Below are 15,514 nucleotides of genomic sequence, written 5' to 3' on the forward strand. Positions count from 1 at the left end.
AAGGTTGGATAGCCATAATGTAACATTGACTTCTGAACTCTTGTTCTTGATTAGCACATTCTTCAGCGTTTCAAAATTACTCCATCAATGATTGAATTGTTGCATTACAGCACCCTCAGGTGGCATTCTGTTGGATGTGTCATTGTTTGCAGCTTTGGGTTGAGATAGAACAGAGCATTCACTCATCATTGCTCCAAAATGATATTTTAGTAAGTTGCTTTTGTGGTTTGATTATTGTCATGGTACTCCTTTGTGAATGTCGACAACATCTTTTGTTGGTTTTATTATTTAAAATATAAACCAGAGATTCAGGACAACAGCAAGAGAAAATTCAACATTTGGAATTCATAAATATTAGTTTTTTTATTGCCAATCTTGCATTTATTTCACTTCTTTCAAGTCAGACTATTTCTGGCTTAATATATAAACTGTGCAACAAATTTAACCTTACTGATGTGATGGAAGCCAGATTGGTCAGCATTTAAAACAATCCAAGTGCCACTGAACTGTCCTAGAGTAATCAGAATTCACCTTCCAGTTAGCAGTTGACAAGGGAACCCTCCCAAAACTGGCAGAGACTTTTTTTTAAAATCACAAACCAATGTTAGCCTGAAGTCAGCACAATAATCTTTGCTAGATGGCTTGGGCAGGAAATGAGAAGTGTTTCTCAGTCAAACCAGCCCAGCATGCAGCTGGATTCAGGCAGGGCTGGGGAAGGTGCAGTTCAGGAACAATAAAAAGTTTTTCATTTTATTAAAGAACACTGCATTCGTAAGGCCACAACAGACAGGTGTGTTTCCCCGATGCTACAGGGAAAGTTTCGATCTCCCATGCTGTGATACTCCCCCAACACCCAGGTGATATAGAAGAGCCTTGTAGAATCTACTGTTTTGTTTTTGTTGCATATAACTCTCAGAATTTTGCACTTTTCTTTCCAAAAATGTTGCAATGGCAATTAAAAAGGTATTTGCACGTCACAACAGGCTTTCAGTATTTTTTCAGCACACAGTGAGAGATCCCGCCAAAGGGCGGCACAGTGGCTCGGTGGTTAGCACTGCTGCCTCACAGCACCAGGGACCCAGGTTCGATTCCGGCCTCGGGCAATTGTCTGCGTGGAGTTTGTACGTTCTCCCCGTGTCTGCGTGGGTTTCCTCCCACAGTCCAATGATGTGCAGGTCAGGTGAATTAGCCATTCTAAATTGTCCATTGTGTTAGGTGTATTAGTCAGAGGGAAATGGGTCTGGGTGGGTTATTCTTCAGAGGGTCGGTGTGGACTTGTTGGGCTGAAGGGCCTTTTTCTACACTGTAGGAAATCTAATCTTTTAACAAGGGCAACTGATAATTCAACCCACTGCAAAAAGGTTTCATTCCTAAAGCTTTAAATATTAAACTTTAAGACAATGTATTCAGAAATCAAAATACATACTAATAAAATCTTAATTTACAGTAATCTGAAATATCAAAAACTATACATTTTGTTCAAATTTGATAGCTTTTAAAATTAATTTCTGCTTGTAATACATCATAATGCTTAACGTGATACCTGTTTGTTCTATAAAACAGAGTTAGTGTTTACAGTTATATTGCATTGATTAACACAATGTTCAAACAGTGGACGCATTGGCACGAAATGTCAAGTAACAAGTGAAAGTTCAAGAAGATCTTTCTCAGACTGCAGCACAAATTCAGTCCATTCCTGACAAAGCTCCTCATAAGGAGGTCCCTGGCCACCGTATTCAGGGGGAAGAATTTGAGCTGGAAAGTGCTTACAAAGGCTGTGCTGGTAATTGCTCCCATGCATGTGAATCTGAAATAGACGCGTCACATTCAATTAAAGTTACACACTATTCAATGTCTCGCTTTCGAAAGGTATCATTTTTTGTGTTGAGCCAACAATTTTGTGCTTGAAATCTAAAACCTAATGAAGATGATACAGAGTTGTTGATGGGTTCTTGCTGTAGTGCTGTACTTCTGTAACTTTTTGCTAATCTAAATGATAATACAGCAGTCGTCTTTGCATTTACATGGAGAAGTTAGTGCCAACAGCAACTTTCCCAAGCATTTAGCTGAAATATATTTCAAGCAAAGTTGGCTAAAGTATTTCTGTTTAAATGGATTATTTTCACTGCAATTGTACTAAAATGAAGGGTTACTCACCCGCTCTTTGATTTTTTCTGGCAGGAATGGTTTAATTAAGACAAAGACTGAATCAAACAGTACGGGTTCATTGATCATGTGGATACCTCGGACCTTCAATGGAAAGGAGTCCTGAGAATGACAGAAAAATGACACTTATTGCATTTCATGTTGGTGACCACTTAGATTTTAATCAAATACTATCTGTGAATGTAGAAGTCAGTACATCACCATAAAGTGTTGTTTAGAAACACATGACTCAATTAAAGCCGATAGAGCCCTGGGTCATTTCCCCTAGTTTCTCCCTTATGTCCCATCATGCACTCTCCAAGTCTGTATTGTCCTTGAGACCTAACTCTGGGATGGCACAAAGCAACTTATGTGCCAACATCAAGAAATTAGAATCCCTACAGTGTGGAAACAGGCCATTTGGCCCAATAAGTCCACACCGACCCTCCAAACAGGGTCCCATAGTGTTAGGTGCATTAGTCAGAAGTAAATATAGGGGAATGGATCTGGGTGGGTTAGTCTTCAGAGGGTTGGTGTGGACTTGTTGGGCTAAATGGCCAGTTTCCACACTGTAGGGAATCTAATCTACCCTGACCCATTCCCCTAACCTGTTACTCTACATTTCCCCTGACTAATGCACCTAACCTACACATCCCTAAACAGGATATGCAATTTAGCATGGCCAATCCACCTAACCTGCACAACTTTGGGAGGAAACCAGAGGACCTGGAGGAAACCCACTCAGACATGGGGAGAATGTGCAAACTCCACATAGAAGTCACCCAAATTAAACCAGAGTCCCTGGTGCTTTGGGGCAGCAGTGCTAACCACTGAGCCACCGTGCCGCCCCTTTGTTTGGGAGGGATTGTCTCATGGGCAATTCATTTATTTCTAGAATTGTTGTCTGAATTCAATGTGAGCTGTTAAGGTGAAAGATTATAAGAGCAGGAAGGTCATGTTGGAGCTTTACAGAAGTTTGGTTAGGCCGCAGCTGGAGTACTGTGTTCAGTTCTGGTCCCCACACTATAGGAAGGATGTGATTGTACTGGAGGGAGTGCAGAGGGGATTCACAAGGATGTTCCCTAGGATGGAGCATTCCAGCAAGGAAGAGAAGCTGGATAAGCTTGGGTTGTTTTCTTTGGAGCAGAGAAGGTTGTTGGAGGTGTGTAAGATTATGAGCGGCCTGGACATGGTGAAGAGAAAGCAGCTGTTCCCCTCAGTTGAAGGGTCAATACAAGGGGAAAATATTTAAACACTACTGCAGGAGGTTGAGAGAGGATTTGAAGTGGTGGGAATCTGGAATGCACTGCCTGGGAGACTAGTTGAAGCAAGAAACCTCACAATATTTAAAAAAATACTTGGCTGAGTACTTGAATTCAAGGTTAACGCTGGAAAATAGGACTGTATAGATTGGGAGTAGGTTCGTGTTAGTGAAGACTTAATGGGCTGATGGGTCTCTTCTATACACTGTGGTTCTATGATTCCCCTCTCTTGGCTGTAATGTGTTGGGATAGTGTTTCAGCTCGCACTTCCACCTTTATCAGTAAAGTCAGAGTAAACTTTGCTGAACCTGTGCAGAAGAGAAGATTACGGGAACTGAAGTTATGTTAAGTGTAAATAGGGTTTCTTCAATATTTGCCTCTGATTAATGTGACGATGCTGTGGCTTTTGTTGAAGAGAGATTTGAAAACAGAGGTATCAAGCTGTCTAGTTAGAATGCCAGCAAAAGTAAACAGCTTGCGGTTTTTTTTAAAAGTTGAAACAATAGAAGCAGCCTGAATGGGTGTGGCCAGCTCTCGCAGACCAAGATTTCTAGTTTTTGCTTTTTTAGCTTTGCGATTCAGTACTATTGGAGTCTCAACAGGGTTGGAAGCTGCAGTAAAGGGCCTGGCTGCTATTCTCTGAGATTTTGATTTTGTTTTTCTCTCTCTCTCTGCTGCGGGGTTGCATATCAGAACATTGGATCTCTGAATTTGCCTTATTCTCAAGGAGTATATTTATGGGATGTTACTATATTGGAACAGTTAATTAGTAGTAGTTACTGCATCTATATATTTTGTTCAGTTTCCAATAGAGTTAGGTTATTCTAATTTCCTCTTTCTTTTGTTTGTATTTTAACTACAGTGTTTAAGTAAATTGTGTTTTGCATTGTATTGAGTCAGTTGACCAGTTGCATTACATTTGGAACACGGCACTTTACACTTGCCTTTAACGTAAGAGGAAGTTAGGGTCTAGGCTACCTTCTTAAAATATTTTGACAGGATCTGGTCTGGTCCATAACATTAGAAGTAGAATTGTCCAAAGCCATCCCGGCTCACAAAACCGGGTCAATCTCCACTTTGAAATAATGAAAGTGGTGAATTTCCACTGATTCCTTTTGTCTATGAATGTTGGGCTAAGTTTCCTGATGAAGGGCTTTTGCCCAAAATGTTGATTTTCCTGCTCCTCGGATGCTGCCTGACCTGCTGTGCTTTTCCAGCACCACTCTGATCTAAACTCTGGTTTCCAACATCTGCAGGACTCACTAAGTTTCTGAGCAGCATGTCTTAAACACTTCTACGTATCAAAACAAAATCTATTTACTTAGAAACAGACTAATGTGTGCCAAAGAAACTAGAATGTTTTTCAGTAATATTTAAAGTCATTTTTAGTGATTTGCAAACACAAATAGGAGACTTGACACTTACTAGAAACAATGGGTTATGACAACACCATTTAAACCAGTATTAATGAATGAATGAATCGAACTTTTCAATGCATCAAAAAAAATTTCTCAATATTCTTCTTCCAAAATAGTCCCTGATGCTTACAGTGACTTGTTTCTACATTAAGAATGAGTTCTGAGGTGACTGAAGGGGCCAATGGACAGCCTGCAGTCACTATCACACCTGGAGCAGGCAGTGACTGGGGAAGTGAGAAGCTGGAGTCTGAATTCCCACACACTCCATCCTCTGTCACTTCCAGCTTAACAGCAGCGATGAGAATTCAGGTGGACAGATCCTTCCCAGATGGATTCCCTCTGCTTCTATCAGTCTTGGACCAGACTTTCCCAAGTATCGAAGAGAATGTTGCACTTTTTCAAGGGTGCAAGACAAATCCTCATGTGAGAAATTTCTGAAGTGAGAGCTAAACTTATTCAATACTTCAGGGGAGATCCTCTCTTACAAATGGCATGCCTTCGCAAGAACAGTCTCTCAAATTAGATTCTATTTGTTTGATTTGAACTGGATTTTTGTTTTCCAAATTGACCTGGATTTTTTTTTAACCAAGATGCTCGCTTTGCCAGGTCATGACATAAGGCTGGATTTTCCCTGGACTGTGGCCTTTCAAAGGCAGACCTTGTGGTACAAAAGTCCTGGAGATAGCCTTCTAACCAGTGAGCTCTGTGCTTGCCATCCTGTTATGAATGGTTATCAATAGTTATCAATATTGGCAACACAGTCAGAAGGCCAGAAAATCTCAGGTGTAACCAGGCGAGGTAAGCACTGCAGTAGCAGGGTGGTGACCACAAAGGTCCTCAATTGTTGATAAAAATACAGAAACATAGCCCGTAGACTCTTCAAAGCTGAGAGGAAATCCCTCCAGAGTAATCTTCTGGGCTGTGGTCCTGTTCTATCTGGGCACCTTCCTGCTGCACACATGGTGGACTAGCCTCTTGAACAAAGTGGTACAAGCTGAAGAGCACAAGCAGGCACTGGGGTCAGGGAGAGCTGTGCTAAACCCTTGTCAGGAGATAAAGGACACTTCTTGGTCAGCACAGCTGAGTCTCAGGGGGTGGTCAGTAAAAGTGGAAACAGTAGGAAAGGTGAGCGTGTTGCTGTCAGGATCTCCAGGGGCACTATACACTCTTGCATACAGCCTGCAGGAGTCCATCTCGAGCATGAGTCCTGTGCCTATAGCAAGCATTAGCGCCAAAGATCTCCCCATAGAAAGACTGGTCAACTCTTGGAGAACCAGATGTGACAGTACATGTTAACTCTCACCATTGGCCTGCATACCTTTCCAGTTTATCAGAAGGTTATCTTGGTGGATCCATCTTTCATTCACAAGCAGCCAGCAGCTCACCTGCTCTTGGTTAGCTCCAGGGTAAGATAGCTCGTGATGGAACAAGAGCTGATGGCATTAGTTTCTAAGGGCCCTCAGCACCTCTTACTCCCTCAGATAGCCCCCTGCCCCAGTCATCAAGTCTTCCTTCAGTAGGAGCCTCATCAGTTTCAAAAAAAAAGGCCATCTACCACCATCAACTCAATTCAATGCAAAGGAAGGGGCGAGTCTACCTTCAGTTCAGTTCAAATCTTAGGGGCACAACCACTTAGAAATAATAACAAAAGTGTTTGAGAAAATAAATTCTTAGTTCTACATCCTGGATTGCTGAGAGCGCGACGGGAGCAAATTGCAGAGCCGTTGGCAGAAATTTTCCGGGCTTTTCTGAATACAGGATTAGTCCTGGGATCCAAAGGATTGCAAATGTGATGCTGTTGTTAAAGAAAGGGGCAAAGGATAACCCAGGAAACCACAGAGCTGACAGCTTGACATCAATAGTGAGAAAACTGATGGAGGCCATAATACAAGATAAGGTAAATATACACTTAGAGAAAAATAAGTTAATACTAAACAGTCAACATAACTTTGTCAAGGGCAGGTCATGCTTGACAAATTTAATTGATGGACATGGACACAGGTGAGGGATTTCAGGACGGGGGGGGGGCATGTTTGTAAGGTGAGAGGAGAAAATTTTCAAAAGGTCATGAGGAGCAGCGTTTTTATACAGAGCAGCATCTTGGCACAGTGGTTCAGAGGTCAGCACTGCTGACTCACAGCGCCAGGGACCCGGGTTTGATTCTAGCCTTGGGCGACCGCCTGTGTGGAGTTTGCACATTCTCTGCGTGAGTTTCCTCCCACAATCCAAACGTGTGCTGGTTAGATGAATTAGCCATGCTAAATTTCCCATAGTGTTCAGGGATGTATAGTTTAGGTACACAAGCCAGGGGAAATGTAGGGTAATGGATCTAGGTGGGATACTCTTCGGCGGGTCGGTGTGGACTTGTTGGGCTGAAGGGCCTGTTTCCACACTGTATGAATTCTAATTCTTTGACAATGTAACACAGGTAGTGGGTGAGGGTAGTGCTGTGCGTGTTGTATATTTGGACATTCAGAAAGGATTTGATATGGTGCCACATGACAGGGTGGTTAGCAAATTGGAAATATTTGGGATTGATGGATCCTTGGCAGCATGAATTTGAAGTTGGCTAAAAGCTCGGAAACAGAGGGTAGGTACAGGTGGCATTTCTCAGATTGGAGACGAGTTGAAAGTAGTGTTCACCGGGGATCGGTGTTGGGACCATTGCTTTTTTTTTTGATTTATATAAGCAATTAGGAAATGGGTGTTGAGGCCAAAATCACTAAACTTATAGATGTTACTATACTAGGGTGACAATGAGTTGTAAGGATCATGTTGAGCAACTTCAGAGGGACATTGGCCAAATGGGCAGATATTGGGAGATGAATTTCACTGCAGGGAAATGTGAGGCAATGCATTTTGTTAGAAGGAACACAGAGACATATTACAGGCTCCATGATCCAACTTTTAGAGTATACAGGAGCAGACAGGCCTCAGGATTCACGTGCGTAATACCCTGAAGGTGGCCAGGCAAGTCAGAACACTGTTAAGAAGGTTTATAGAATAATTAGGTTTTTAAATAGAAGCATTGAATATAAAAACCAGGAAGGCTGTCCTAGAGGTGGTCGAAAGGTGTGTCAGGGCAGACCGAGAACTGGAAGGGGCACAGGGTGGACCGATAACCGGAAGATGGGTAGGGGCGGGCTGCTTTAGAGTGGTCGGAAGGTGGGAGGGGTGGGGGCTTGCTAGGTCTGTATTGTCTGCACTTCTGTATGTAACAGTATTGTTTAATGTACAAATGTCAGTGTCACTGTCTTGTTAAATGTGGAACTGGGATTTGAGGTTTGTCCTCATCTCCCTGTGAAATAGTCGAACAGTAGGGTTTGGGGCCTAGCTTTGCTGGTCCTCTCCCTTGTAAAATTGCTGTCTCTTTTATAGCTGTAAATGTTTTTTGTAAACTGTTTTGTAATTTGTTTAATAAAATAAAAAAAGATAAACGGGAAAAAAAAATAAAAACCAGGAATTGATACTACACCTCTACAAATCATTGGTCAGACCACGTTTTGAATATTGGGTTCAGTTTTCACACCTTATTTAAGGAAAGATGTTAAAGCATTGGAGAGAGTTCAAAGGAATTGTATGAGAATGATCCCAGGAATGATAAGAGAAACAATGTTTATTCTCCTTGGAGTAGAGAAGATTAAAAGTTGATCACATTTCCACGTTCAAAATTATCAACAATTTTGACAGGGTAAAGGAGGAGATCCATTTTCCACTAGTTGGTGTGTCACAATTTCAACATTCTGGATTACTGGTGCTGGAAGAGCACAGCAGTTCAGGCAGCATCCGAGGAGCAGGAAAATCGACGTTTCGGGCAAAAGCTCTTCATCAGGAATAAAGGCAGAGAGCCTGAAGGGTGGAGAGATAAGTGAGAGGAGGGTGGGGGTGGGGAGAAAGTAGCACAGAGTACAATAGGTGAGTGGGAGAGGGGATGAAGATGATAGGGCGGGGGCGGGGGGAGGGGAGAGTGGATAGGTGGAAAAGAAGATAGGCAGGTAAGGCAAGTCATGGGGACAGTGCTGAGCTGGAAGTTTGAAACTGGGGTGAGGTGGGGGAAGGGGAAAATGAGCAAACTGTTGCAGTCCACATTGATGCCCCGGGGTTGAAGTGTTCCAAGGCGGATGATGAGGCGTTCTTCCTCCAGGCGTCTGGTGGTGAGGGAGCAGCAGTGAAGGAGGCCCAGGACCTTCATGTCCTTGGCAGAGTGGGAGGGGAAGTTGAAATGTTGGGCCACGGTGCGGTGGGGTTGATTGGTGCAGGTGTCCCGGAGATGTTCCCTAAAGTGCTCTGCTAGGAGGCGTCCAGTCTCCCCAATGTAGAGGAGACCATATCAGGAGCAACGGATACAATAAATGATATTAGTGGATGTGCAGGTAAAACTTTGATGAATGTGGAAGGCTCCTTTAGGGCCTTGGATGGAGGTGAGGGAGGTGGTGTGGACACAGGTTTTACAGTTCCTGCGGTGGCAGGGGAAGGTGTCAGGATGGGAGGGTGGGTTGTAGGGGGGCGTGGACCTGACCAGGTAGTCATGGAGGGAACAGTCTTTGCAGAAGGTGGAAGGGGTGAGGAGGGAAATATATCCCTGGTGGTGGGGTGTGTTTGGAGGTGGCGGAAATGTCAGTGGATGATTTGGTTTATGCGAAGGTTGGTAGGGTGGAAGGTGAGCACCAGGGGCGTTCTGTCCTCATTACGGTTGGAGGGGTGGGGTCTGAAGGTGGAGGTGCGGGATGTGGACGAGATGCGTTGGAGGGCATCTTTAACCACGTGGGAAGGAAATTGTGATCTCTAAAGAAAGAGGCCATCTAGTGTGTTCTGTGGTGGAACTGGTCCTCCTGGGAGCAGATACGGCGGAGGCAGAGGAATTGGGAATACGGGATGGCATTTTTGCAGGAGGTAGGGTGGGAAGAAGTGTAATCCAGGTAGCTGTGGGAGTCGGTGCATTTGTAAAAAATTTCAGTATCATGTCAGTTGTCATTAATGGAAATGGAGGGGTCCAGGAAGGGGAGGGAGGTGTCAGAGATGGTCTAGGTAAATTTAAGGTCAGGGTGGAATGTGTTGGTGAAGTTGATGAATTGCTCAACCTCCTCACGGGAGCACGAGGTGGCGCCAATGCAGTCACGAATGTAGCGGAGGAAAAGGTGGGGAGTGGTGCCGGTGTAATTACGGAAGATGGACTGTTCTACGTAGCCAACAAAGAGACAGGTATAGCGGAGGTCCATACGTGTGCCCATGGCTACCCCTTTGGTCTGGAGGAAATGGAAAGATTCAAAGGAGAAAGTGTTAAGGGTGAGGACCAGTTCGGCCGGTGGAAGGGTACTGTGGGACGTCTGGAGTGGAAGAAACGGAGGGCTTGGAGGCCCTGGTCATGGCGGATGGAGGTGTAGAGGGATTGGATATCCATGGTGAAGATGAGGCATTGGGGTCCAGGCAAACGGAAGTCTTGGAGGAGGTGGAGGATGTGGGTGGTGTCTCGAACATATGTAGGGAGTTCCTGGACGAGGGGGGATAGGACAGTGTCGAGGTAGGTAGAGATGAGTTCAGTGGAGCAGGAGCATGCTGAGACAATGGGTTGGCCAGGGTGGTCAGGCTTGTGGATCTTGGGAAGGAGGTAGAACCGGGCAGTGCGGGGTTCCCAGACTATGAGATTGGAAGCTGTGGGTGGGGGATCTCCTGAGGTGATGAGGTTCTGCATGGTCTGGGCGATGATGGTTTGGTGATGGGGGATGGGGTCATGATCGAGGGGGCGGTAGGAGGTGGTGTCCTCGAGTTGGTATCTGGTTTCAGCGGTGTAGAAGTCAGTGCGCCAGACTACCACTGCGCTCCCTTTATCCGCTGGTTTGATGGTGAGGTTGAGATTGGAGCAGAGGGATTGGAGGGCTGTGCATTGTGAGGGTGAGAGGTTAGAGTGGGGTAGACAGGTTGAGGTGGTTAATGTCCCGGCGGTGGTTGGAAATGAAGAGGTCGAGGGCGGGTAATAGGCCAGCGCGGGGTGTCCAGGTGGATGCAGTGTGTTGGAGGTGGGCGAAGGGGTCCTCGGAAGGTGGGCGGGAATCCTGATTGTGAAAGTAAGCTCGGAGGCGGAGGAAGAATTGTTCGACGTCACGGCGTGTATTAAATTCATTGATGTGTGGGCGGAGGGGGATGAAGATGAGTCCTTTGCTGAGGACTGATCGTTCATCCTCAGTGAGGGGGAGGGATGGTGTAAACTCGGCAGGGCTGGGAGCTGGGATCTGGTGTGGGTGTGGAGCTGGGAGTGGGGACGGAATCTGTAACTGGAGTGGGTGTGGTGGTGGGGGGAATGGGGGTGGAGTCATGAGCAGGGGTAGTGTTCCCCTCAGGGATCTGGGGGGTGGGGATGGTGACAGTGAGATCTGTGGGGCGGCGTGTCAGCAGAATGCAGGTGAGTGGTGTTGGTGCGGGCAGAAGTGGTGGTAAACACAGCAGTGGGCGGGGGGGGGCGGAAGTCACTGAGTATGTGACATCCGTGATGATGCGAGGGGTGAAAGTGATGTCACGTGTGGTGCATGAGGAATTGTGAGGGGTGGAAGTGGCTGTGGGAGTGGCTAAGATGGGGGCAGAAGTGACATCATCGATCAGCGTGGGGGTGGCAGCTGCATCAGCCGCATGGTTAATGGCGTCTGAGCAGTTCCAGAGGCCAGGGGAATCTTCTGGAATATTTGAGGTGCGCTGGTTATGGAGGGGCGTAGATAAAAGTTTGTTGTACTTACAGTTTTTGATGTTTAAGATGGTGTTGAAATACTGTTTGTTGAGAGTATGAATTCTCCTGAGGATGTAGTACAGAGTGGGTCCTTTGCAATTCTGAGAGAGTGTGGCCCTCAGCTGAGGCAGGGCTGACTGTAGAGAGGTTAGGTGCCGGTGCATTGCTGCGAGTGTGGAGTTGAGGATCTTGAAAGAGAAACGTTGCTGGTGTTTTTGGATCTGTAGTCTGGACTGTTTGTCCTGTTCAGGTCCGAACTCTGCTGGTTTAAAGGTGGTCCAGAGTCCGAATTTCAACATTGTCAGCAAGACAGCTCAGAGTGAGTTGAGGAGAAACCTCTTCACTCGGATTGTTGTTTGGATTTGGAATGTGCTTACAGTGAGAGTGGTGGAAGCAGATTCCACAGGAGGTTTCAGAAAGAGCTAATTTATTCATATATTCACTCATGAGACGTGGACATCGGTGACTGGGCCAACATTTATTGCCTGTCCCTAGTTGCCCTTGAGAAGGTGGGGATGAGCTGCTAATTTGAACCACTGCAGTCCATGGACTGTGGGTTGACCAAAAATGCCCTTTGGGAGGGAATTCCAAGACCTTGACCCAGTGACACTGAAGGAATGATGATATATTTTCCAAATTAGGATGGTGAATGGAGGGGAACGAGCAGGTGCTGATCTTCCCAGGAGTATTTGCTGTCCTTGTCCTTCCAGATGCAAGTGATTATGGGTTTGGAGGGTACTGCCTAAGGATCTTTGGTGAATTTCTCCAGTGCATCTTGTGGATAGCACACATTGCTGCTACTGAGTGTCAGTGGTGGAGGGAGTGCATGCTTGTGGATGTATTGGGGAAACTGAGTGTAGACCGGGTGGCTGCTTCACGGAACATCTCAGGCTTGCTGCAGTGCCCCAGTGAGGCCAGAGCAAGCTGGAAGAACAGCAGCTCATTTTCCACTTGGTGACCCTGCAGCCCTTCAGACTCAATGTCGAGTTCAATAATTTTAGGGCCTGAACCCTCCCATGTCCTATCCCGCTACCACACACACCAGGTCTTGTTAATACATTACACACTACCCATTGTTATCCACTAACAATCTCCAGTAAAAGCTATTCACTCTCCCAGCCAGATCAGTATCAATTTCTCTGTCTGTCTAACTGTTCTTCTCTCTTTTTGGTCTCTATCCCCACCTATCATTTATTTCTTACCCCCTCACCCCACCCTATCTTCCGCATATAAACCAACTTCTTCCTAAACTACCATTAGTTCTGAGGAAGGATCATTAGACCTGAAACGATAACTCTGATTTCTTGCTACAGATGTTGCCAGACCTGTTGAGCTTTTCCAGCAACTTCTGTCTTTCTTTCTGATTTACAGCATCTGCAGTTGTTTTGGTTTTCATTTAGAATTGTTAAGGAGCTTGACAGAGCGAATGCTGAAAGGATGTTCCCCCTCATGGGAGAGACTAGGGCCAAAGGGCACCATTTCAGAATAAAGAGGCACCAATATAAGACTGAGATGAGGAGAAATTTGTTCTTTCAGAGGGTTGAGAGTCTTTTGAACACCTTACCACAGAGTCCTTGTGTATATATACAAGTCTGAGTTAGATAGAATCTTGATCAGTCAAGGAATCAAGAGAATACAGAGAAAAGGCAGTAAAGTGAACATGAGAAATGTTGAATCAGCCACTGAATGGTGTAGCAGGCTTGAAGGGCTGAACAGTCTACTGCTGTTCCTAGTTCTAATGGTCTCATGGCATTATTATTGCAATCCACCCTCAACCTTCATCACAGCGATGTTAGAATTTGGTGTCTGAACTCCCTTTTGAATGTTATTATCCAGTCTGCTTCCAATACCATTTCATTCTAGGGTATTATGATAGTGTGATATTACCATAAGATATAGGAACAGAACCGGCCCATTCAGCCCATCCAGTCTGCTTGCCATTCAATCATGGCTGATATGCTTCCCAACCCCATTTTACTGCCTTGTCCCCTTGATCTCCTTACTAACCTAGGACCCATTTATCTTTGTTAAACACACTCAATGACTTGGCCTCCCCAGTCCTCTGCGGCAATGAGTTCCACAAATTCCCCTACTGAAGAAATCCCTCCTCATCTCGGTTCTAAAGGATTATCCCTTCACTTTGAGGCTGTGCCCTTGAGTCCTGGTCTCTCCCAGAAACATCTAATCCACACCCACTCTACTCGGACCTCTCAGTAAGATCCCCTTTCAACCCCTGTCAAGTACAGACCCAGTACTCACCGGAATAACTCAAACTGTTTTCACTCAAATTCTTTCAAGGTTTGTTGACTACCTTAAACATGTTGCTTTATTTACAGACCTTACTGTCCCAGGAAGAAAAGGTTTTTTCCTTATTTACTTCAGCAAAGATTTTGAACACTCCCATCAGCTCCATTTCATCCTTCTTTGAGCTATGGATGCCTACAAATGATGTCTGCAGTCAGTGCTTCAACAGCAGGCTGCATTTATAACAGCCTTCATGTTTAGGATTTTCAGAGGTCATTTTGTTGCCTCATTTCTCTGTCTTATTTTGCTGAAATTCTTCTCTTTTTGACCATTGTTACAGAATTCAGATTAAGAATTCAGTTTGTCACCAGGCTTTCACTGGTTTATTGGAAAATCTTCTACATCCAATGACTACACTCTGAGCATTTAAGGGTCAGAAATAAAGCCTGTCACCAGGAAATGCTACTCTGGTGTGTAGAGGTCAGTAGATCTCAAAGCAGAACCAGGGAGATATTACAATACTGAGGATGTTCAGACCACTGGGAATGCAGTTATAGGATTGGTCTGGTCCCAATGTAATGAGAACATTAGTTTATAACAATAAGAGTTCTGGGGTGCAGTTGGATTAAAGAACACATTATGAGGACAGTCAAAAAGTGTGGTGCTGGAAAAGCGCAGCAGTTCAGGCAGCATGCGAGGAGCAGGAAAATCAATGTTTCAGGCATAATCCACACTTTTTGACTCAGATTCTCCAGCATCTGTGGTCCACACTTTCTCCAACATTATGACGAGATTCAGGAAGTTGCAGATTCAGGAACTAAGTTGGCTTGGTCACTTAGTGCAGCAGCATTGAGTTAACAGGAGTGAATGTTGAGATTATTGTGTTTTTTAAAAGCAGAGTTTGAATTCAACTTGAATTAAAAAGGAGAAACTTACTACAAGCACAGCAGCAATTCTCTTGGCAACTGTTGGACTGATCTGCAGAGCATGAGCAAATCGCCAGCCACAAAGATCAAAGATAACCTTCACACCATTCAACTGGGTTTTCACCTCCTTCACAATTAGCTCTGATGTAATGAGGCTGACGCGAAACACCTCATAGGCTGAGAAAAGCTTGGGATCCCAGTGTTCTGGAAGAAGAAACACTTACGTCAACGATAAAATAACAGCAACTGTCCTTATTTCAACCTCTCTTGGGAAATTTGCATTTAGCAAACATTAGTTCTTACGTCTCTGTCTGAAACATCTGCATATTTCTCTACCAAGTTTTGCTGACCCATAATGTCCACCAAGAATGAAACATTTATCTCTCTACTCTTTTTGTAGGACACACTTACAATCCAGCAGTAATACAGACTTCTTTAAGATTTGGAGATGCTGGTGTTGGACTGGGGTGTACAAAGTTAAAAATCACACAACACCAGGTTATAGTCCAACAGGTTTAATTGGAAGCACACTAGCTTTCGGAGTGACGCTCCTTCATCAGGTGATTGTGGAGGACACGATTCTAAGGCACAGAATTTATAACAAAAATTTACAGTGTGATGTAACTGAAATTATACATTGAAAAATACCTTGATTGTCTGTTGAGTCTTTCATCTGTTCGAATACCATGATATTCACTTCTTTCATGTGTAAATACAAAATTGTTTTTTTAAAAGTTGCATTCACAGGTTAGCTGTAACAATTGATGTTAGCTAGACATGGATACCACCATTACACGTGGG

The 15,514-nt window shown here is 44.6% G+C and overlaps 1 protein-coding gene across 1 annotated transcript in view; it reads right to left on the reverse strand.

The window, feature by feature from the left end:
- Nucleotides 1-373: 373 nt before the first annotated feature.
- Nucleotides 374-15,514, reverse strand: part of ttpa (tocopherol (alpha) transfer protein) — a 48,567-nt gene continuing 33,426 nt past the window's right edge. Inside the window, exons 3-5 of the mRNA XM_060824090.1 lie at nt 14,724-14,917; nt 2,158-2,268; nt 374-1,807 (exon numbers count right to left, since the gene is read on the reverse strand). Of these exons, the coding sequence (XP_060680073.1) occupies nt 1,634-1,807; nt 2,158-2,268; nt 14,724-14,917 (479 nt within the window). The 3' untranslated portion in view covers nt 374-1,633. The remainder of the gene's footprint in view (nt 1,808-2,157; nt 2,269-14,723; nt 14,918-15,514) is intronic.

The sequence above is a fragment of the Hemiscyllium ocellatum genome, chromosome 4, assembly GCF_020745735.1.
Source record: "Hemiscyllium ocellatum isolate sHemOce1 chromosome 4, sHemOce1.pat.X.cur, whole genome shotgun sequence".
Taxonomy (NCBI): domain Eukaryota; kingdom Metazoa; phylum Chordata; class Chondrichthyes; order Orectolobiformes; family Hemiscylliidae; genus Hemiscyllium; species Hemiscyllium ocellatum.